The sequence below is a fragment of the Tiliqua scincoides genome, chromosome 1 (assembly GCF_035046505.1).
Source record: "Tiliqua scincoides isolate rTilSci1 chromosome 1, rTilSci1.hap2, whole genome shotgun sequence".
Taxonomy (NCBI): Eukaryota; Metazoa; Chordata; class Lepidosauria; order Squamata; family Scincidae; genus Tiliqua; species Tiliqua scincoides.
In genome coordinates, this window is record NC_089821.1 from 223,838,870 (window position 1) to 223,862,097 (window position 23,228).

At 45.8% G+C, this 23,228-nt stretch overlaps 1 protein-coding gene across 1 annotated transcript in view; it reads right to left on the minus strand.

Moving 5' to 3' along the window:
- RPS6KA2 (ribosomal protein S6 kinase A2) overlaps nucleotides 1-19,577 on the minus strand; it is a 125,366-nt gene extending 105,789 nt beyond the window's left edge. The window contains exon 1 of the mRNA XM_066616399.1: nucleotides 19,254-19,577. Coding sequence (XP_066472496.1) covers nucleotides 19,254-19,352 — 99 coding nt within the window. The 5' untranslated portion in view covers nucleotides 19,353-19,577. The remainder of the gene's footprint in view (nucleotides 1-19,253) is intronic.
- Between the last annotated feature and the right edge of the window lie 3,651 nt (nucleotides 19,578-23,228).

A 23,228-nucleotide genomic window follows, 5' to 3' on the forward strand; every position in this document is an offset into this window, starting at 1 on the left:
TGCAGAGTTCAGAGACTCCATGTTAGACTGGAAGGCCCAACATGGAAATCCGAATCCAGAGGAGCCCACCCCTCCCACCCTGGTTCCTCCCCCACCCTGTCTCCCCCCGCTTACTCCCCCCACCCCCTCCCCGATACTACTTACTGCAGGCCAGCACTGCTGTAGCACCAGCTGGCCCTCCAAGCGGTGGCGAGGTTCAGCACTGACTGGCACTGGCTCAGTGCCAGCAACTCCTCCTCTCTGGGTGCCACAGACGTGCCTTACAGCATGTTTACGACACCCAATACCAGTGGTACACTTGTACTGCTAGCACTAAAGAGTCTCTAAGTCCTTTAAAAATGTTTAAAAATCTTTGGCTTTCAGAGGTGTTCTCCATGGAAAAGTACATTGATTATGTAGACGGCGCAGTAAAATGAATTCTCTGGAGAAGTTCGCATGTCCATTTTTACTGACAATTTAAGCATCACGATGTCAATATTCACCCTGCAGTTCCATGGAGAAAGACATGAACATGATGTACCGTCTATATTGAATTAGCAAATGAACTGTTTCAGAAGGATGAGACATCCGAGGTGAACCATTAGAAAAACAGAAAGAACTTACATAATAATGATATCTGGAATCCGAAAGGGAATGAATGAACGGACCTCTCAATAATTTCAACTGAGCAGCAATCAGACCTAGATATGTTATTCATCTACACACTTTTACAATGCTAGGGAAATATAAATCTTTGCTATCAACTCCAGAATCAGCCATCTCCAATACTGCTGCACTGTGGAGCTATCAAAACATGGGTCTATACAGCAGTATATGGTTACCTTCTCAAATCTGTCTGAACAGGCATGAAAGAATAGAAAATCTGAAAGAAGTGCAGCAACTTATTTCTGTGCTAATGCTTGTATAATTACTTCTGTAATTACCTCTCAACCCTTTCTTCTCTTTTCTTCTTTCCTTCTCTCACTCTTTTCTTTACCTTCCTGCATGTGAGACCATCTTTCCCTCTCATGACCATATGAAACTCTGCTTTCATAGTGACAGAAGGGAGACACGGGTTATCTGAACCTCTGTACTGAGGCCTCAAATGCTTCAGTTTAGTGAACCAGTTTGGTAGCTTCCCCTTCAAGAAGAAAATACATCAGCAAAATAGCATTAAAAAAAATCAAGCACAGCCAGGTGTTAGCTTCATCTTTAAGAGAACAATTTCTTTGGTGGTATATAGGATGATATAAAATCTGGCCATGGCCTTTTATTTGGAATTTTATTTTAAAGTAGTTAAAGAACACAATAAATGCCCGGCATAAAGAGCCCAGTTCAATTTCACTAAAAGCCAAGCTCTCTGGCTGATGATCAAGCGACTGCAAATTATATAGTTCTTCACTCTTTAATTTGGATCCTGCTGCTCAAAGAAATAATCATCCACACCCATGATCACTTCTCCCTTACCTCTTGGTTGCTCAGCCAAAAATAAGTAAACATAAATAATTCCAAATAGTATATCTTGGCTGCTGTTGCAACATCAGTCTGTGGTGATAACTCGCGAGCACAATACTTTCTGGCACCTACTGCCAAGACAAAATCTAATATTCTAATGACCAGAGTCCAACCTTGATCACAAAGGAACATTTGTCCTAGAGTAAACCTGCTTCACCTTGCAGTTCCCATTAACAATGGATTAGGTGAACGTTGTGTACAAAATGTTATGATTTCACTGTCAGCTCTTTAGAAACTCTATGGTAAGCAATTTTCACAAGTCTGTGGTGGCTTTACAGTCAGCATTGTGTGGACTGTGACCTAACGCATCAGTGAACAATGCTTGCAACTAGAGCTAGGTCCAGCGTTGCCACTGGACATGGCTGACGACCTATAATTTTGCCCTATAAGTTGCTGCTACAGAAGTATGGCTATAAAGATCACTCGCTGCATTTGGACCAGGGAAATTTTATTCACCGATAATGAATATTTGAGGGTGCAATCCTGACCCCTTATGTCAGTGCTTTCCAGCACTGACTTAAGGGCAATGCAGCTCTGAGGTCAGGGAACAAACATTCCCTTACTTTGAGGCCTCCGTGACTGCCGCCCAACTGCAGGATGCAGCACATGTCCCATTGGCACAGATATGCCAGTGCTGGAAAACAGTGCTGGAATAAGGGGTTAGGATTGCGTCCTGAGTGATATTTATTCATGTACTCCCACATATACTCTCGCAACAAATGCTTACCCTCACCCTTCTGCACTTCTAATGGTATCCAATCACACTATACACACTAAACAGCAGCAGGAAAACGCCATGGAGCTGAAATCAGACAAGATGGAGACTGCTACTTGTCTCAGCTTTCCCAGACAGTTCAGTATTGCCACCACAGCAGCTCAGTCCAATCCTCCTGTTACACTGACCTGATAAGGAGGACTGCAACTAACAGCTCAATCCAATGCTTCCCAGTGCCCAGGGCTGCAGCAGCGCCAAAATGGCTACCACTGCATCCTATGGAGCTGGGAAGCAGCACTGGGGCTACTCAGAGTAAGGGAGCTTACACTCCCTTACCCTGTGTAATCCCCAGGTGGCCCCGATGGGTCTCCTTAGATCTGTGCCCGCTATTGAGTGGGCACAGATTCAAGGGGACCTGTAACCTGTGGCTGAGCCTACCATCATCTCCACCCCCTCCCGCCCCGCTCCCTCCCCCTGCCATGCCTTCTCCCTTCCCTCCCCCACCCCAGAACGCCCCCCCATCTGCCCAGGTGGTGGTCCTCTGTCTGGCACTGGCTCAGCATGGGCTCGCACTGAGCCAACTCTGACGCATGACTGGCGCAGACTATCACAGGCGTGCCTTATGGCACGTTTGCAACACTGCGAGCCATCATTGGGCCAGCGTGGGCTGCATTGGATCAGGCTCTCAATCCTCTACAGCTGTGTACCTTCAGGTTACAATGACCTACTGACAGTGTTACACGATGGTGATGTTAAATCACTGTAAGTGCTATGTGGGGGGGGGATGGCAGAGTTAGGGAATATGGTAGGGAAGATCAGAAGATGTGTCAGCTACACAGGCATCCTAGTCTCCCAGGGCTCATACATTTTCAACAGAACGCAAAACAGCCATTGCAAATAGCGGCAGAGTTCAGGCCGGTTGTTTCTCTAATCAAGTTCTGTAGTGCCAGGCCCAGGAGAGGCAAGATTGCCAATTCACACAGACAGTTCAGTTAATCTGAATTCCTAAATCTGGCATACGGCCTTCATCTTATCTTCATATGTGACAGGAAGCAGTCACCTCAGGCAACAGAATGGTGGGAGTACCCATCATTGTCCACCTACTTGCCTCCACTGCTGCTCCTTCCATTCTCTAGATTAGAAAGGGAAGAGTGAGACAAAGAAGAAGAGGAAATGTGGAGGGGAGGGGAGGGTGGTGCTAAAATACTGAAGAGTGGGAGATCAGAGGCTAGCACATTATTGGGTAGGGAGGGGCAAGCATTTGGCATGCTGCCTCAGGTGTTAGGAAGTCTTTGGCCATCCATGCTGGGCAAGATGGTCTGTTTATAATTCAAATGTAAAACAGTTGCTTATATCATCTGAAAATCAATCCTTCCTCCTTAACTTGGAAGATGTAGTCAAAAGTCCATTGAGATGCCTGGGACTGATCATGTCTCAGAGATATTTGTCAGAGCTATTGTTCTGGCATTCAAAAGATTCAATTAAATACCACTGCATCCATGAACACAGTTTCACAAAGGAAAGCAGCAATTTGTTTTTGAATGACGGTTTAATAACAGTTCTTATGTATACAGCACTTAACAGCTTGAATTCTAAATACACACCTACATACCCCATTGGTCATGAGTACGTGTACTTTGTGCAAAAGACCCACGGATCGTTTTCACAACATTCTGATCGAGCAGACAAACTAGTACGATGAGTTCCTGCTTGTTAGGAAAAAAAAATTTCCAAGAGCAATCCTAAGCCTTTCATGGAATCATCCCACTGAACTCAATGGGATACATAGGAGCAACCCAGCCATGAGGCCAGCTGAACCTCTTGTTTCATGTGGTGAACTGAGGAAGGCAGCAAGCTGGAGGGAGATGCCTCAACCCTGTCCACCAATTAGTTTCTCAGGACTGCTGCTTGCTTGCCAGCTCTACCCAGCTGCCCCATCATGCACTGAGCTTGGAGCAAGGACTTCACCTTCCTGTCCTCCAGCTCTGCCACTGCTAAGATCTTTTCCTGAATGCTCTCAGGAGAGTGGTTGGGATAAGAGCTGAAGCCGGAGACACAACCTCCTTTCCTCCCTAGTCATTTCTTGAAAAACAGCCAGGTAGAGCCAATGCGGGAAGCAAAGAGGTTCTGTTCTCAGGCTCCTTCCTCCAGCCACTTTACAAAAAGCAGTAGCTGAAATGAATAAGGATAGTGAAGTGTGCCCTGGCAGAGAAGTGAGATATCTGCTGGCAGTGATGGCAGAACAGAGCTCAAGAGAAGGGGTAGTGGATTGGCATCATTTCAGACAGTGGATAGGTGCTCTTTTGGGCAGCCAGTCAGCATGGGCCACCACCAAGGGGCAACAACCCACATAATGAGTTTAGGTTCGTGGTGCAAAAATCAACATATTAGACCAGCCATTTTCAACCTCTGTGCCATGGCACACTAGTGTGCCGTGAGTGGTCTACAGATGTGCCACAGGAATTTGGAGGAAGATCATTTATTAGTGGAGCCAATGAGGATGTGAGCCCCCCACTGGCAGCATGGTGTGCCTTGTCAATTGTCAAAAACCTGATGGTGTGCCTTGACAATTTTAGTGCCCTGTCAGTGTGCCACGAGATGAAAAAGATTGAAAATCACTGTATTAGAACATGCCAGGTACAATTTCAGTTGGACTCTCCAAAGCCCAAATTTAATAATTTTCAATTCATGCTGGCTATCTGAGGGTTCACATCTTGAGAGTGTGTGGGGATAACACAGGTTCCTGCCTAGGCCTTGTGCATGTGCAAACAGTTATTCTGGAGCTGCTGTAGAATCCTGCTGCTCTTGAACCAGAAGTAGAAGCAGACTCCATAGAGCCAATAGTCAGAGCTACCACTGACACTGGCAAGAACAGAGAAGAATTTCCTCAAGCTTTCACCTGTGAGGAAGTAACAAACCACAAAGTCGTCACATCACCCTATAACCACACTTAACTATGTACTCACAAAATAACCATATGTCCTCTCCCATTTGTTCTTGCTTCCACTTTCTCCTTTCTCCCTGTATCTCTTTTTATGTTGTGAGCCCCTTAAGATGGATAAGAACCATCTTTGGCTACACACAAAACGTTTTGAGAATTTCTTTAATGGAAAAGCAGTATCTATGTATTAACTAAAAAGTAATCACCACAGGAAATACATTTACAGGACCGACCAGCCATCTCTGTGAGAAAACTACATGTTACCTGGAAACAAATGTAAGGAACTCCTGACAATTGGTTTGTTTAACTGAAAAATTTCACAAGGTAGCAAACTAGGGTGAAAAATTGGCTGGCTGTGAATATTCTCAGAGAATTGCTGGTTTATAGAGTCACTTCACATGAGCATGGCTTGGCTAGAAGCCTGGCAGCATCCCCAAACATCACTAAGAGCCATGCTTGGAGACTCCTACAACTCATGGGCTGACAGAAGAAGCCAGTTTAAATCAGTAGTCAGATATTTGTCAGTTTGAAGCTCCAGTTCAAATCCTGTCTTACTAAATACAGGGGGGGCCCTATATCCATGGATCCCATACCCGTGGATTCACTTATCCACAGATTGGGTCTGCAGGGGGCCCCCTATGCATGCCCCCCCTGGAGGTGAAGGGAGTTCCACTCCCTCACCTCCAGAGAGTCCTCTGAGCCCAGCAGAGGCCATGCATGTCCATCCACAACGTCTGCCATGCGGAGACTGAGCCTTAGAATGAAAAGTCACTTACATTTTTTTGTAAAACCGGAAGTGACGTTTTCAGTGTCTTATAAGGGAGAGTGTTCCCTGGTATCTGAGGTTTCAATTAACCATGGGGGGGCCCTACAAAGTTTGGGATGTGGTTACCTAAAAGCAATGGCATAGCAAGCAGGGAGCGGGGGTGGCCCGCCACAGGTACTAGGTCAGAGTACGTGAGGTCAGAGCTACGTGAGGCCCAGCCAGAGCTAGGTCAGAGCTACATGAGGCCCAGCCAAGATGGCAGCAGCAGGAGAAGCAGCACCAGCACCAGCCAGGGTCACCACTATGCTCACAAGAGCATCCTTCAACCACTCTGAACCCGGCTGCTGGCACTGCAGAACTCAGCTTCTCCACTGTTGGGTCTTTGTTGCACCCTTCAGAGAGGAGAGAATGCTTGGTGTCCTTCCCAGGCTCGCCACCCAGCATGAGGAGGTATTTTGCATGCTGGAGGTCTCTATGAGGTGAGGGGACATTTGTCCTCTTGTCCTGGGGAAAGCCCCAGCAGCTGCAATGGGTTTACTTGGACCAGTGCCAGCTAAATCATTGGTGCAAGCCAGAGTGGATCTGTGTCAGTGGATCAGGCCCAAAAGAGGGGATTGGATATGACATGCACCCCTGCCGCCAATCCCATCCCCTTCTGTGCCCAATCCACCCACCCTTGGCCCACTGCTGCCCTCCACTGCCCTCCCCATACTCCCCCACACTTCTCTCTCCCCTGCACTCCTTGGTGTACAACACACCTTATCTGGCATGTGCTGCTCCCTGTGCCCGTGCCAGTAAGATGGCGCAGGCCTTCCCGCTATCCCTCCTAACTGGCATGCTGCGGTTACTATGGCAGTCTGTGCCGGCAGAGCACATGCTCCTCCAGTGCAGAAGGGGGATAGATTGAACCACAAAGATGTGAAGATGGGAAGAAAGGGAGAGTTTTTAATATCTCAGTAAAACGAGAGAAAAAACTACAATCCTAAGCAAGCCGATTTGGGAGTAACTGTGTTCCATTAAACTAAGTGGAACATATTTCTGAGTTAATATGCAGAGCATCCAGCTGAATTTTATGACAAAAGAAATTGCAAACCAAAAAGAAGGAACGTAAGGGATTTTTATTAGGAAAATTAGCATTCTCATCTGTGACATCTGGAGAAATAAAATGCCAGAGAAATAGAAGATTGTACCATTAATTTAGCCTATCAATAAGAAAGGAAACATAATGGAATGTACTAATTATTGTGGGATAATGTGGCTGAATTATTGCATGCAGAATTCTGCCACTGTCTGATCAAATAAGTAGTTATTCAAGATGCTTGGATAGTATCCGTGTGGTCTTTGCCAAATAAACCTAACTATAAATTGGGTATTCTGCCTGCTCTCTGTTCTATAATTCCAGAACAGTGTGCATAGTCAGACCTCATGGAATAGGAAAAATATTAAATCCTCCAGCATTCAACTGGTTTATTATGGCATGAGCTTTCATGTCATGCAAGAGCCTATTTAATCAGATGCAATTACCAGAATGCTCTGTGGGAACTGGAATCAATATTCCTGGAAGTGATGGAAGCATATCCAGAAGGTGCAAATAGAAGGCTGATTATAGAGAAAGGTATAGATAAAGGTGTGCACAGACACAGGTCTTATGACAAGGAGACACATGTTTATACATCTTTCATCTTGTCTTAGAATGGGTAGGCTAGCAAGTGTTTTTGGCCCAAAATGTTCTCTAGGAGTAGAAACTTAAACAGATATGTTAGGAGAGATAACCATCTTTTTGTTTGTAGACAGATAGCCCAATCCTAAACTGCACTGCCAGGGAAGGGCCACATGGCCTCTACTGCATCCAAAGCAGCTCAGGAGCAGGCTGGAGGTCTCCTCGGGGCAAGGAGATATTTTACTCTTTACCTGCCCTATGGTACTACTCAATCTTCTCTAGCTATTTAGCTGTTGGAAGTCTAAGTGACCTGGTATAATGCTGGGAGGCCTGGGATGGTGAATGATATGGCAGAGGAGGCCTCTGCTAATCCCAGCCCCCTTCTTGGGCCTGATTCACCCTCATTCCACCCTCTTCTGCCCCAAAACGCCCCTTCTCTGCCTCCAAACCACCTGCTCTCCTACCCTCTGCTGCCCAGCACAAATCTTACCTCCACTGCCAGCTGTCAGGCTGGATGCAGGGTCAGTGTGGCAGTGCAAGCCTCCCTACCAACACTGTTTGGTCTCTAGGTGCACAAATCTTACAGCATGTTTGTGACACCCCCCACTAGTGCAGGGACCACTGCGCCAGCTGAAGCCTCAGATGGAATTGTGCTTTTAGAAACTTTGCCTGTGGCACAAGTTGTGTGCTGCCACCATCATTCACAGTGCCAAGCTTTTTGCAGATTCCACATGTGGGGGTGTGTGTGATTTGTGGTGGGCAACAGACAGGTTAATTGTGGCTGCAGTGCAGTGCAATGGCTGCACTCAAACAGCTGGCCACAGACAGGAAACAGATCTGCATGAGAATTCAAGTGGCTACCAAGGGCTTTGTGATATGGCTCAAATGCTATATAGTTAGGACTATTTTGCATATTAACAAAAAAATGCAAAGAAGACGCACAAGCAATCATGCATCTTCTTTCTATGTTTCTGGGATCATATGACGGAAATATATGTGTGTTGACTGCATTGGGAGACACGCATCTGTCCATGAGGAAAATGTTTAGCTTTCCTCTTTGCATCAAACTCAGAAGCATGGAAATACAATGCGTAATTCTCCTGTGCATCCCCTGTGTCTGGTTCTTTGTAATCTGTGATGTGGTACTAAGAAAAAAAAAGATGAGACATCCTCCAGATGGCTTGGTTGCAGCACCTGGTAAAACAATTTTATTGGTGATTTATATTGGTTATTTTCTGAAGGAAAACTTATGTAAATAACGAAGCCTTGAGAAAGGTCTCACCCTGTTCTTTCCACAGAGCAAACAAGTCAGGCTGCATATTGTCAACACTGATCTTAAATTATCTTTGTGTAACTGTCCATTGTCTATCTGAACTATCAAGCACTTACACTGACAATTCTCTACAGTGCAATTGTAGCTACAATAAGTTTCCAATGCCTTCAAGTCAGATGGTGGAAGTCCTCTTCCAGATCAGGAAATGGGAACAGGATCACTACCACCACTACATCTCCTTCCCACCCCCAGCGGTGGACCGCCCCAGCCCTGTGCCCAAGGCAAAGGTCTATGATGGCGCCCCCCTGCGGGCTGTCGTCGCCCCCACACAAAAATCTGCCCCCCTACTCACCTGAGGTTCACGGAGCCTCACACGACCCAGGGTTGCATCGGGGAAGCCTCTCTGAGGTTCCCCAACACGATAAACTTTGCTTCCAGAAAACCGGAAGCACAGTTTCCAATCCTGTTGGGAGCCTCAGAGAGGCTTCTGCAGGGTCCTAGAGGCTCACACCTGTGGCATTTGCCCCACTGGACTTAATGGTAGGTCCACAACTGCCCACTCCACACCAGCTCACTCAGCCTACTGTTTTCTTCTCCTTGCTCTTCCGCTGTGTTTTTAAATACAGAAGTCAGCAGGGACAGAAAAAAAGAAGCTGGGGGAGGGATACAGTTCTCTCTCACTCACTATTTTAAATATACAGTGGCACAACTAGGAAAAAGTGGTAAAGGGAAAATGGAGGCTACAGGAAGTAACTGCGAGAGTGACTGATGGGCAGTGCCGTACATGGAGGAGGCAAGGGGCTCAAATGCCCTGGGTGCCAGGTTGGGGGGATGGCATCATGTTGCCAACTACTCCCCTCATGGTGCCCCCACATCATGCCATGCAGAGTTTTTTGCCCAGAGGCGTTCTGATGGCCAGGGAAGCAGCCTGCTGCCTCCACAACTCTCCATAAACCTTATAAAGGTCTCAGAGGTCAAAGAAAGTCATGTCATTTTTTTAAGCCCTTAGAACACCTTCTAAGGTTATCAAAACATCCGAAGGTTTGAGGTTTCTAAGGTCATCAAAACGCCACTTCCGGTTTCCTTCGTGAAACCTGAAGTGATGTTTTTTGGCCCTCTGAGGCATTTACAAGTTTACTGCCTTCCTGGGCCTCCAGAAGGGAGGCAGGGGGTGGCAGCCTGCAGGTGGGGGGTTGGCAGCTCAACCGATGGGGTGGGTGGCAGTCTGCGGTCTTGGGCCCAAGTGATACTAGAACCAGGATCGCCACTGCTGAGGGGTACAGGTGCCACACTGTGCCCATCTCTCACCTGAGGCAGCCTGCCTCACCTGGGTTCATGACTGGGCTGGCCCTGGTGTTATTGTTTATCATATAGTATTGTTTTTGTGAACTGCCCTTGGTCCTATGAGAGGGGTAGTGGGTATGTTTATAGTAAAACCTGTGAAGATTGAGGGCCCAATCCTATCCAACTTCCCAGCACTGGTGCAGCCGCAATGGAGCCCTGAGTAAGGGAACAAATGTTCTCATACCTTGAGGTGGCCTCTGTGACTGCCCCTCCACCACAGGATGCAGCTCACGCCTTATTGGCATAGCCAATGCACTGGCACTGGAAAATTAGATAGGATTTGGCCCTGAGTCTACATATGCCTCACTGCCTGCATAATGTGGGGCTTGCTTGCCCATAAAAGCACTTTCTGTTTCCTGACAACTCCAAATACCTGTGAGTCATCCAAAATATTTCTGCTAGGACAAGCCAGGACATGTCTTCCCTCATGTACAAACTGGTCCATTAAAAATGCTGGCCCGTGCTGGACACAAAATCAAACCCATGGAGGATTCAATAATATACCAGATACTAGCATGGCACTCTTATTACAGTGTGATCCTGCTCTCCTCTTTAACAATATCCTTTCCAAAGTCTGTTTTATCCCCATGAGAACAGTTTAATCTAGCACAGCTTTATCTCAATTACAAAAAGGGAATTGTGTAGACACGGGGCTGTGCCAAAATTCATCCTGAACTGAAAGTATATTATGAGCCTTGTGTTCTCCTTAACCATTTATCTTATGAAAGAAGGAAATGGCACAATTTTAGCTATTGTTCTTATATTTAAATTGGCTACTACTACAGGTACTTGCTTCAGAAGATTACAGTTTCAGGCATTGCTGGGTTTCAGAACCAGCACAGACCAGATTTTAATCTATTTATTCTGTATGAATTGAAAGAGACAAATTTTAATCCCCAGTATGTAGTGTTTCACCTTTATTGAGCACCAGCAGCACTGTGCTCAATAGTGCTCAAAGGCACTTTCAAAAGGACGAGGACCTAGGATGTGATCCCTCCCATTGCTTAAAATCAATAGGAGAGGATCTGCTTTAAAAAAAAAAAAAAAGCAACAACCCTTTAATACAGGGGTCTCCAAACCCTGGCCCGCAGCCAGCCTCTGATTCTTTGAGAGCCTCTGGCCCAGCTGACCAAACACAACCAGAGTTGCGCTTGTGGGGTGGGGGAATGGGGGTCCGCTTAAGTGTGTGCTTTGAGCTTTGTTGGTGTTTGGAGAAATCCTGGACATTTGAGCCCATTTATTCATTCATCTAAGTTCCATCTCTAATGTATTTATTTAAATTTTATATTTAGGTTTTTTTTTCCATCTGTGTCAGATGTTTGATGCAGCCCTTTGGCCAAAAAGTTTAGAGACCCCTTCTTTAATAGTAGAGCAGCTACAAGATCAGAAGAGATGCCATAAAATTCCACTAACAAGCAGTTCTGCCCATGGCTTGAAGTCAGACTGGGGGCTTCAGCACAATGCAATAGGTTCTGCCATAAGACTGTAGGCTTCATTAATGTTGAGCAGTGTTGCAATTGTTTAGAAGTAGCAGCACCAATTCCAGGTCCGCTGAACTATTTCAAAAAAAATCCAGTGGGTCTGCCAAAAGATTGGTCATATGACAGAGATATTGGTTGTGTGACAGAGGGCCCAATCCTATCCTATTTTCCAGTGTCTGTGCAGCTGTGCCAATGGGGCATGCACTGCATTCTGTGGTGGGTAGGTAGTCACAGAGGCCTTCTTAAGATATGGGAACATTTGTTCCGTTACCTTGTGGCTGCATTGTGGTTGCACCGGTGCTGGAAAATTGGATAGGATTGGGCCCAGAGTTCTCAGTTGTGCCTCCAATATTTTGGGGCTCATAATGCTTCAGGAAGCCTGCCAAAGTCATAGCCTGAAGACTTTTAGGAAGCTATGAGGTACACTGGGAAGCCACTCACCAATGTGGCAAAAGAGTCACCCTTAGACACTAAACCCAATGTGATTCATCAATGAGGTCAGCTGAAACAGCCCTTTTGGGCAATGGTCTGAGGGAGGTAACAAACTGGTACAAGGTACCTTTACACCCCAGGTCCGCTCTCCAGCCCACTACCTGCTTGGATGCTGCCCCATCCTCCTCTTGCACAAGGAAAGTATGGAGGGGGCTACCCCCTTCTCTAGTAATTGCCAAGGATCAGAGCTGCAGCACTGGAGAATTTCAATGCCACTAGTCCTTTTCCTAGTACTATCCTTCCAGGAAGCGTAGAAAGGACCTCCTCTTTCACTGCTATTAGTTCTAAACTGGCTGTGCACCAGGAGGGAGGATGCTGGGGGCAATGGAAGAGTACCATTGGAAGAGTACCATTCCCAGCCCAGTCATTTTGGAACCAGCATTCTGGGCAAACCTGGGAGGAGCAAGGAAACTTCACAGGAAGTGGATCTTTCACTGCTAGAAAAGTTCTAGAGGCCAGGAAGTGGCGCAGTTTGACCTGCAAAGGTGGAAATGCAATTTCGACATGCTTTTTTGTTTTTAAAGAGCTTAAAAGGTGGATGCTGGTATTTGCTGGCATCTGCAGTAAGTCAAATTTGTGGATGCCAGATTCACAGATACCACGGGTTAATTTTTACAGCTCTATAATTGTACCAACGGTTAATTTTTACAGCTCTATCATTTTTACTGCAATAACTGCAATTACTGTTTAAATCCCACTGAATGTGATTTCTGTAGAGTTTTCAGGTTGTGTCTATGCAATATTCAGTTCTGACTCTACAGTAACAGTTAAATTCAAAACAATGAACCCAGGGCGATAACAGGGCCTGTAATCCCGCAAAGCACATTTCACACCAGGATGCAGAGCATACACACGCTTTCAAGCTCACTCTTTTGCATGGACCATATGAAAACTGTGGACATTTAAATTACTGGGTGTCCATATACACACACAGTTTATTCAATGTATAGTATTTAGGGGTGAGACACCATGTCCCTGCCTGTACGGCAACAGCTATCAACCAAAACAGAACGGTTTTCCTGCTTTAAATTAGGAAATGAAAAGAAAGACAGGTAACTATAGCAAAAAATACACCACATTATTTTAGTCTAACCAAAATAAGCATGCTGAATCATAAACCTCTGCCTGACAATATGCGTCTAATAGCAAATTCATAAACACATGAGTAAGTTAGGAAAGTAAACTAAAATTCCCTCTCATTTTAATTCTTACTCTGATATTCAAGTCTGTTCATTACGGTGTCTGAAAAATCATCTGGACACATTTTCCATGATAGGCAGCTTGCAACTGTAAATCCGGTTCATTTTCAATCCTTTTCCCATTTCCCCTGTAGCCAAGAGCTGATCCCACATGTTCTATCAGCATTAAATTTATGGTCTGCTTGAACAGCCAGCCAGAGCGCAGAACTGATTTAACTTGGATGTGTAGAGTACATGCAATCTGCTTGCATTTATGATTATTTTATGTAATTAAACAGTAGCATTGCCACACTGCTGACATATCTTCTGCTCTTTTACAGTCCAAACCTAAAGGAGGCATCACTGCCACGTGCTGCGGCGACAGAGCAGCTACTGCTGCATCCTGTGGCCTTGTGATAGCTGCCAGAGGTCTCCTTGGGGGAAGCTCCAAGCCTTGCAATGGGGCTTCTCAAGTCTGTGCCAGCTGTTTTGCCAGTGCACACTTGAGAAATTCCACATTGGGCTTTCTGGCCCAACATGGATTTCAGGATCTGGCAGAGCAGGGTCCCACCCCCTCCCACCCTGGTTCCTCCCCCTGCCCCACCATCCCCACCCTGGAACACCTTACACCGCCACCCAGAGCTTTTACCTAGCTCTGGGCAGCGTGTGGGCAGCACTAGGCTTAGCATCAACTGGAGCTGGGCTGGAGCTGGTGCTAACTCGGTGCAGGGTGTCACAGGCATGCCTTACGGCACATTTGTAACACCCAGCACCAGTGCTGGAAGTTAGTACCAGCACTGGCCCAAGTCAGGATAGGGCCCTTAATCATTCCATTGTTACTTTTCCATTTCAAACTGCCACTGCCCAGAGAGGCTTTTCTTTAAAACATGAGTTGCTACATACAACTGTATAAAACCTTTTACTAGGCCCTGAGAGTGTGAAAAAGACTGAAAGAAATTATACTATGACTAGAGTAGAATACACTCAGAATACAATTTGGAGCCCCCCTGTAGATATAAAACAGCGCTATTTTGAAATGGATGAAATTAGTATTTCCTGAGAAATTTGAAAGAAAATGCTGTCTTCTCTTCCTTCTAAATAGAATTTCATCCAGTCTACAAACCCTATTCCAGACCTTCTCTGATGTATACAGCTTTAAAAATACCACTTGGAATAAGTGGGCAATCAACTATCATTCCAAAAGGCATTTCCTAGTATTTATGGGGTGGGGCAGTGTTTGGGGAGGAACCATAGATAGTACATTCAGTGCTAGTTTGAAGCTGTAATCCTTATTTATTCTAAATACATATATTAACCAGACCAAAAAAGCTACTTTAGGCATGCCAAGGGAATAATGTTCAGTTGTATTATTAATCCCCCCTCCCCCCTTCTCTGTCTCAAAATGTAAAAAGAGATTCTGCACACATGAGGTCAGCAAGCATTCAGGCTGGCTAACCTGCTTTGTCATCTGTGCATTTAAAAAAATATGTTAGCCTCTTCCTCCCAGTGTCAATATATTCCTTGAAAATATTTTATGTGATTGCTATCCCCAGCTAGATTTAGGACTCCATCCTATGGTTGCCTTGTGCTGCCAGAACTTCCATCCTGGTGGTGCAAAAGCAGGCCAACTGTTGTGTGCTGCAGGGGAGCTGTCACAAATGGCAGCACTCTGGAAAGCTCTGCCAGTTCTGGTATGTTGGCAGTAGAGAGTGGGCTGTGGGCAGGAAAAGGAAGCGTTTTGAGGGAGGAACCAGAGGTGTGAGTTGAGGGAGGGAAGGGGTGGATCCAGCCACAGTTATGCTTTCCAGATCCTATCTCCCATTTTTCAGCCTTCCTCCTCCCCACACAACATATAGGTCCAAGGAAACCCATATCAGGGGTTTACACAGGGATAAGGGAGGAAAAGGTTCCCTTAAAAAAAAAAAAAAAAAGGAAAATATTTTCTCTCAACTCTCATACACCTCCTGATCTCTACCCCCCACCACAGAATGCAGCACATATACTTTCATGACCAAGGGCTTGGGCAGTTAAATTGTCAAGTGGCTTGCAGAAATGGGTGGTGATGAGAACCAGAGCTGCACAGTGGTCTGGTGAGAATTTTCAGTTTGAAATTTGTAATGGGTGCATGAAAAGGGGGACACTATGGGAGTTTCTAAAGAGAAAATAATGAAAAGGGGGGTTATCTTTACAGTGGCAGGAAGCAGCACGCTTTCCCTGTTTTTAATATAACTTTTAAAAAATTCTTTAAATGTACCTCATGGTGGTCAACTCCTGCCCACTGTCATGTTGATTTTTCCAGTGCCCCAGATATTGCAACCCATTTTGTGGGCTATTATCAGAAAACTACCGTGGAAGTACTCAGTGGCTGATAGCTCAAAGAAGCTCTAGGTACTACTGCCAAAAAAGGAGGGGTTGAATGTTGGCATGGCTACAAATCAGATATGGTGCAATATGCCCAGTGGACTGTATCTCAAGTAAAACTTTATGAAGAATTCATTCTACAAAATCAAGCTCCACAAATTACAGAAATTTGGTAAAAATAGTTCATAAATGTAAATCAGATGTTTTAAATTATTGTTCTCTATGTACATGTATAACAAAATGCAAGCGGACTTTTTTTATTAATGGGGTTTTGATTTGCCATTGCATACTTATGATGAGCCAAAAGGTGTACTCACATTATGTAAGATGACAGGTACAAGTTCAGGAAATGATTACCAAGTTTCTTTTAATAGGAAGTATCATATCAGAATGCACACTTACATAATCTTTATCCACATAATTTTAGAATCATACTCCCTTTCATGATAAATTTACTTTGGTCTCAAAGATTTTCCCTAATGGAAAGTGCTCCAGCACAAAAACGTGTTAGGATTTCTTCTTTTTTAAAAGACATTTTTCCTGTCATCATTGTGAATATATGCCACTGGCTAGATTTAGCTCATCAAGTGTGCTAGGTATCTGCTAATCTGAATAGTTGAGTACTTTGCACTTTATAGTTCAGTAACTGAAAAATCAGCCTTCAATCAGAGTGTGCTGGGTTCCAGTTCCTAAAAGCATGAACTCAATGTTCATTATCCAAACACCATTTATAGCGTTCTTTTCAGGTGGGGGGGGGGGGTCAACATTTATAAAGGCATTCCCCCAAGCAACCTAAAAGCTTGTCCTCGTGGTCAGGAACACACCAGAATGGTTCCCTATGAAGTTTGCAAGGGGCTGCCGCCAAAAAGGAGTATTGTGCCACTGCCCCTTGTGTACATACAGAAACACTTGCTACCCATGCATGCAGCAGGAGTGGCTGGATCCCAGTCATTGACTAGCTTTGTGCATGTTACTATCACTTTCTCATTTTTAACAGAATCATAGAGCAATTACTGACTTCATTTGGTTTTTATGAGAACAAGCAGCATGCTAAAGTGCTTGGGTATCAAATATGATACTACATTGTATGCATAACAAATATGAACCTCTGAAATGGATTATCTATCTGAATTTAATGGGTCCTTAAGGAAATAACCATGGTTATTTTAAAATTATTTTTTAAAGTAAGTTTAAATAAGTAGTTATTATGAGCTTGTGACTGAAATGGCTCCCGGTGGTGAGCTCCAATGGTACTCCCTTGGGCCTCCCCTTCTGAAAGCTGCCCTTGTGCCACCCACCCAAGGGAGGCTTCAGGAGCAGCCTACAATGCAATGCAATGAGTGGTAGTTCAGTGGAAAATAAAGTGAGGCCAATATTTGAAACAATACTATGATTTGGAGGGACTTGCTTGCTCATTATTCTGAATATTGTTGTTGATAACACCAGAAGCCTCTGCTACTCCACATGGTTGGGAGGGACTAAATATGGACCACCTGACAGCCTGGCCCCTTCTTTCTGATGTGGGTAGGTCAGATCATACTAATGCTACCTGAAGTATTATAACACTGAGATATTCCATACTCAGCGACATACAATGACAAATTTCTCACTGATCTGAACGACCTCTGATATTACAAGATTTTCCCTCCTGCTGGGAAGTGAAATGCACTCCTAAGCAACACAGTTTGGTGGAAACATTTGTTTAAAAATCAGCTCTCACACCATGCTGGGGGCTAACATATACGATCAGTCATCATTACATTTACTTCGAGCAATGCTGTGCACTTTCTCAGTAGAAGATGCCCACTTCTGAAGTGTACCTGCTATTCAGTGAAGGCCCAATCCTTTCCAATTTTCCAGCTTCGGTGTAGCCACAATGCAACCCTGTGGTAAGGGAACACATGTTGCCATATCTTGAGGAGGCCCCAGTGACTGCCTGTCCACCACAGGATGCAGTGCATACCCCTCTGGTACAAGTGCACCAACACTGGAAAATTGAATAAGATTGAGTCCTGAGCTTCTATTGCATTAAGCATTCCTACAATTAGGGCAGGTGGGGGGGGGGACAACAAAGAGAATGTGCATCCTTTGACTAATATAGAAGGTGTCCAAGGTAGCTCTTGCATTTGTTACTGTGGCATACAATGGCATAACAATGTTGATATCAGCAAAAATTAAAAAATGCACAGACAGCTTGTTTAGGAAATAGCTTTAAATAATTGAAACTACATCAATCAGTTCGGGATCCTACTATTCAATACCAATACATGACAAACTTTCTGCATCTTAACCCTGACAGATCCCTGGATAGGATTTCAATGATTATTTAGTAGCTTAGAAGGAACCTGCTTTGTCTCTCATTATATCAGGAAGTTCATGCCACTAGAGCCACCCCAAGGGGGACCAGTGCAGAAGGACTGTTTATGTGACTGCAGTGACTATCAGTGGAAAGCAGAAACAAAAAACACATCTCAGTTAACTTCCCTTGAAATGCAGAAATGTCATGCTCTATGTACAGGGCCAGCCAGCAGCATCCCAGAGAAATCTGGATCCTTTGCTACACGTGGACATGCTGTGCACGTGCTCCCCTCATCTCCTGACTGCTCTAAAACCATTTCCCCTCATGTTGTCTTGATGTCTTTTAGAAGAATAAGGTCTCCTGGGGAAATGTGCATGGCCTGAATATGGATGTCGACTTGCACAGCAGGCAAGGAAAGGCTCTTCTGAGGGTCCTAACACTTAAATGCAATCATCTAAAATGTTAGCCCAGGTTTTACCCAGAGTCTGACACAATTTGACGAAGGTTGCAATCCTATCCACATTTACCTGGGAGTTAGTTCCATTGACTATAATGGAACTTACTGAGTAGACATGCATAGGATTGGGCTCTAAGTCTCCACAGCTGTGATTGTTTGGAGGGGGAAACTTTTGAACAGACCGGCCTCAGAAATGGAATCCCAGGAGCACCGACCTGGAAGCAAAGCTCCTTGACCTCACTGGGACTGACTTCAGTGTCAGCATGCATAGGGTCACGCTGTCAATGTGGCCCTTTGCAATAATGTCTTGCATTGAAGATGGTTCATAACTGTGAGAAGAGCAGTTGCAGAGTCCGCCCGGAAGCCAGACCTGGCCCAAAGGGTCCAGAGAAAGAATGGCTGCTTGGCATTGGACTAGGCTAGCACAAAGGCTTCCAAGTTGCAGAGTAGCCCTCTTGCAGTCTGATCAGCCTGACCCGGCTGCCTGCAGCAAGAGCAGGCACCCTCGGGGCAGGGACCTGCCTGCACCCACTCACTGTGAGGAGGGACCTCCCGCTTAAAAGAACAGTTGCAACACTGAGAACACTTCGATCGTCCCTTATTCTGCTTGCCCCAACCAGTCCCTACCCGGAAAGAAAGCCCAGACAAGGTATTCCTGGATGTTGCCCTCCTGCTTCAGCCGGACTGATGCAGCCCAATGCCCGCTCCTGAACGGCAGGCAGGCAGGCTGGGCTCCCGCCTGGCACTTGGCACAGCCAGCGCCGAGCGCCCGCGCCGCGCCGGGGCTCCTACCTCGAACCTGCTGAGGCTGGAGCTCTTGGAGCGCGACTTCTTGCGGAGATAGACGGAGAAGAAGCGGCGCACGGTGAACTTCTTCATGTTCATGTCCATCGCCCCGCGGCAGGGCAGGGCGCGGGAGGAGCCGCAGTGCCCGGGCGCAGCTAGGGCACGCCGCCCGCCTCCCGCGCGCGAGCCATCCGGGAAGGGCCGGCGGGCGAGTCTTCCTCCTCCTGGGCGGCGGCAGGTCCCCTCGCGAAGGCATCCAGCTCTGGGGAGAGTCACGCGCAGCCAGGGCGCACCGGGGCCACCCAGGCGCGGGGCACGCGACTTGCTGCTGCCGCCGCTGCCGCCCCCGGCCACTGTTCACACGGCATTGCTGCTGCAAGCGCAACTCTTCCTCTCGGCCCCTCCTCCCTGCCCGCCTCGCCTCGCCTTAAGTCCCACTACGTCCAATCGGAGCCGGCTTCCCAGGCCTGCAGAACCAGCGCCGGCACATGAAGGCGTCCAGCCCTGCAGACTGGAGAGGAATATTACATGTGCCCAACACTCCCACCTCTCCCGGATCGCGCCGGGGAAGCCACTGCCCGCTGCTGCTGCCGCCGCCGCCGCTGCACTCCAGCCAGGAAACTGCAGCACCCGGAGAGCTATTCTTATCCTGGTCCGGTTTGGGAAGGGCTGAGCCTGGCAAGGGAGGATTCTCCAGGGAGAGCCTCCGGCCTCTTAGTCAGTCCCATCAGGCCACTGCAAAAACAAGGCTGGCCTTCTGGCTGGGAATCCTGGTCCTCTTTTGGCCCTTCTCTAGGGATCAAGCCCCAGTCTTAATCACTGCAGGCAGAGCGCCCAGGACCTGAATGAAGGCTGCAATCCTAACCTCACTTTCCTGGGAGGGAGTCCCATTGAACACAACAGGACTTACTTCTGAGTAGACCTGCTTAGGATTGTGCCCTAATTCATGCTAGTACATCTCTTTAGTCATGTTTTGATTGGTGTCTTTTAAAACTGCCCAATTCTCCTCCCCCAATTTCAGATTCCATGTTTCTACATCAGCATTTCTCAACCAGTGGTACAGGTGCATGAGGTGGTGTCTGGTGGTCCTTGTGGGCCACCTGGCCCAGCAACAAACCAGCACGTGGGGTGACGTGACCAGGGTGACCAGATGTCATAACCACAAGAGGACAAAGCACCCCAAAATGTAGGACATCCAAGAAAAATGTAGGACACGGCAAAATAAAAGCTAAAAACACTCATTTATTTCATGCAGTTAATTTAAACACTGTATTACTTATTGTTTAAAACTATATTACCTCTAATTAAAAAAAATTATATGTAATAATTACAAGAAGGTTATGCACTGCCTGCTCATAGGGAAAGTTATTTTCCAGTTGCAACATTTCCAGGGAACATTTAAGTTCTTTTCCAGGACAGGAAGCTAAAAAAAAGAGGACATGTCCTGGAAAAAGAGGACATCTGGTCACCTTGGAAGTGACAAACATCAGTAGGAGATCTGGTTCGGTGGGCAGAGCTCCAAAGCATGCTTTTCACATACTCTAAAAAGCCCTCCTGTCCACCCTGAGCTCTTACTGGTGTTTGTCACATTTCAACCCAGATGTAACTGGCAATGACATCATTGCCAGTTACTTCCGGTGGTACTTCCAGTAGATGAATTATGTGAAGTGGTACTGTGAAGGACTAAGGCTGAGAAACACTTTCTAGATCTTTGGAAGTGTGAAGCACTAAAACAGTATCAGCCTGCCACTGCTGCCCTCCACTGCTATTTCTGCAATTTATGAAAATCCACCTGATTCACTGAGAAGCATTCAGTGAAAGGGGAGGGTGGAAATCCACTGTCGACATGCATAGGATTGAGCTGTAAACCAGATTAAGTATCTGGAAGCTGATCCTCTAGGGCAGCCATTTTCAACCACTGTGCCATGGCACATTGGTGTACCGCGAATGGTCCCCAGGTGTGCTGTGGGAATTTGGGAGAAGATCATTTATTAGTAGGGCCATTGGGGATGTGAGCCCACCATTGGCAGCACAGTGTGCCTTGACAATTGTCCAAAAACTGATGGTGTGCCTTGACCATTTTAGTGCCTTGCCAGTGTGTCGTGAGACAAAAAAGGTTGGAAATCACTGCTATAGGGTGTCTGAAGGGAGAAATCCTAAATGTGATTGTGCCTAGATTGTGCAAATCTAAATGTGATTGTGCAAGTGCCTAGAAAAGAGGGCTGTTCCAATAAAGATCAATACTTGGAAAGACTGGGCACGCAAAGAAAGATCTGAATGAAAAAGCTATGAAAAGTGTGCTTGTGTTATCAAACACTTCTGATATGCTCTGACAACATTGTAAATGCACTTATTATCGTCAAGGTTTATCCCACTTCAGAGTTATTATCAAGGCAGTGATGGCGATTCATATGTATGTGTTTCAGGCAGTGGCAATCCTGGGGGGGGGGAGAGTCTGGGGGCAATTGCCTGGTTTTGCAAAACCGATTTTGCAAAAACTGGAAGTCCCTGTTTAAAGGCTCCAAGAATTGGGGTGTGGGGGCTCGAAAATCTTCTTTGACCCCAGGGGCCAGGTCTATTAGCTATGCCACTGGTTTCAGGATGTGCTCTGTAGTTTCACCACATTACTGAAACTAAGCAGATCTAGATCTGGTCACTGCTTGGATGGATAGCCACTCAGGAGCCCCATGCACATCACCTTCAGTGCCAGGATGGAAGAAAGGTGGCACATAAATATGAGGAGCTTGTCTTCTGTATGATAATTTTGGCCTAACATCAACTAAACTGGAGAAATGGAGAAAGAACTGGAGAAATGATCTTTCAGAGCAATTCACCATGTTATTTTTCCCACTTCCCATACAGTACTTCATGCCACTTCCTTTCACTAACATTCCTTCTCCATACCAACAGACTGAAGATGATGAGGATGCCTTCCTCCCACATTGAAACGGAATTTCTCTGATGACTTATTCGTTACTCAGCTGGATGGTCTGACACAAGGATGACAACACCAATCAGAGGTCAACACCACTAACATCAGTCAGTCAGCTTTACAAAGAGGAAGGCACAACGAATGATTCGTTATTGCATTTCAGGTCTGTTGGCATTTCTAAGCTTAGTTTTCTGTTGTCTTAGCCAAGTCTACTGGTCAACTGCTTTTCACAACCCAACTGTAATTATATGCAAAGGCAGAAAAAAGTGTGAGAGTTAGTCTCATAAATTATACTCTCCTTCTTGCCTATAATTCTTTGTGTGCCTCCCTTGAGTAAAGAAAGGGGGCAGCAAGTGAGAAGAAGTCTTTTCTGTGGTGGCTCCCCAAATGTGGAACTCCCTCCTGGGCGAATTATGATCAGCCTTCTCCCTGGACACTTTCTGATTGGGCTTGAAATTTTTTTTAAATTTCAAATAGCTTTTAGTGGTGGGTAGGGTGGGAGGGGAAGCTTCTGATACTTGATGATATTGGAGAAGCTGCTGGACTTCTAATTTGACCTATTACCTGCTGTTTGTTTGATATTTTAATCTGCTATTTTTGGCCACTCAGACAAATGTTTACTTTTGTGTATGCTCTAAATCTATTATGCTTTTATCAGTGGAGGTGCTGGCAATTTTCCTGTCATGACGCATCCCCCCTTTACTGCCCCCAGCCAAGAAATAATTGCAGTGACATCATCATCACCGCAATTACTTCCATAACACCTCTTCCTTTTCCCCTTTAAAAAAAAAAGAGGAGAGGAAGGAGGCGGCCCAGGCTCTATGGGAGGTTTTTAGTGCTGCTAGAGGCTTCTAAATAAATAAATATTCTGGGACTACTTCATAGAATATGGTCATGCTGTCTTTCGTATTTTCTGGGATCAGTTCCATAACACTCTCTTATTTCATCTGAGAGTATGGATAGGGTGCTTGGAGAAGGACATGCAATCATATGTACTTTTGACCCCGCTTATCCTGGCTGTTTAAATTATGCAATCGTTCTCACTTGCT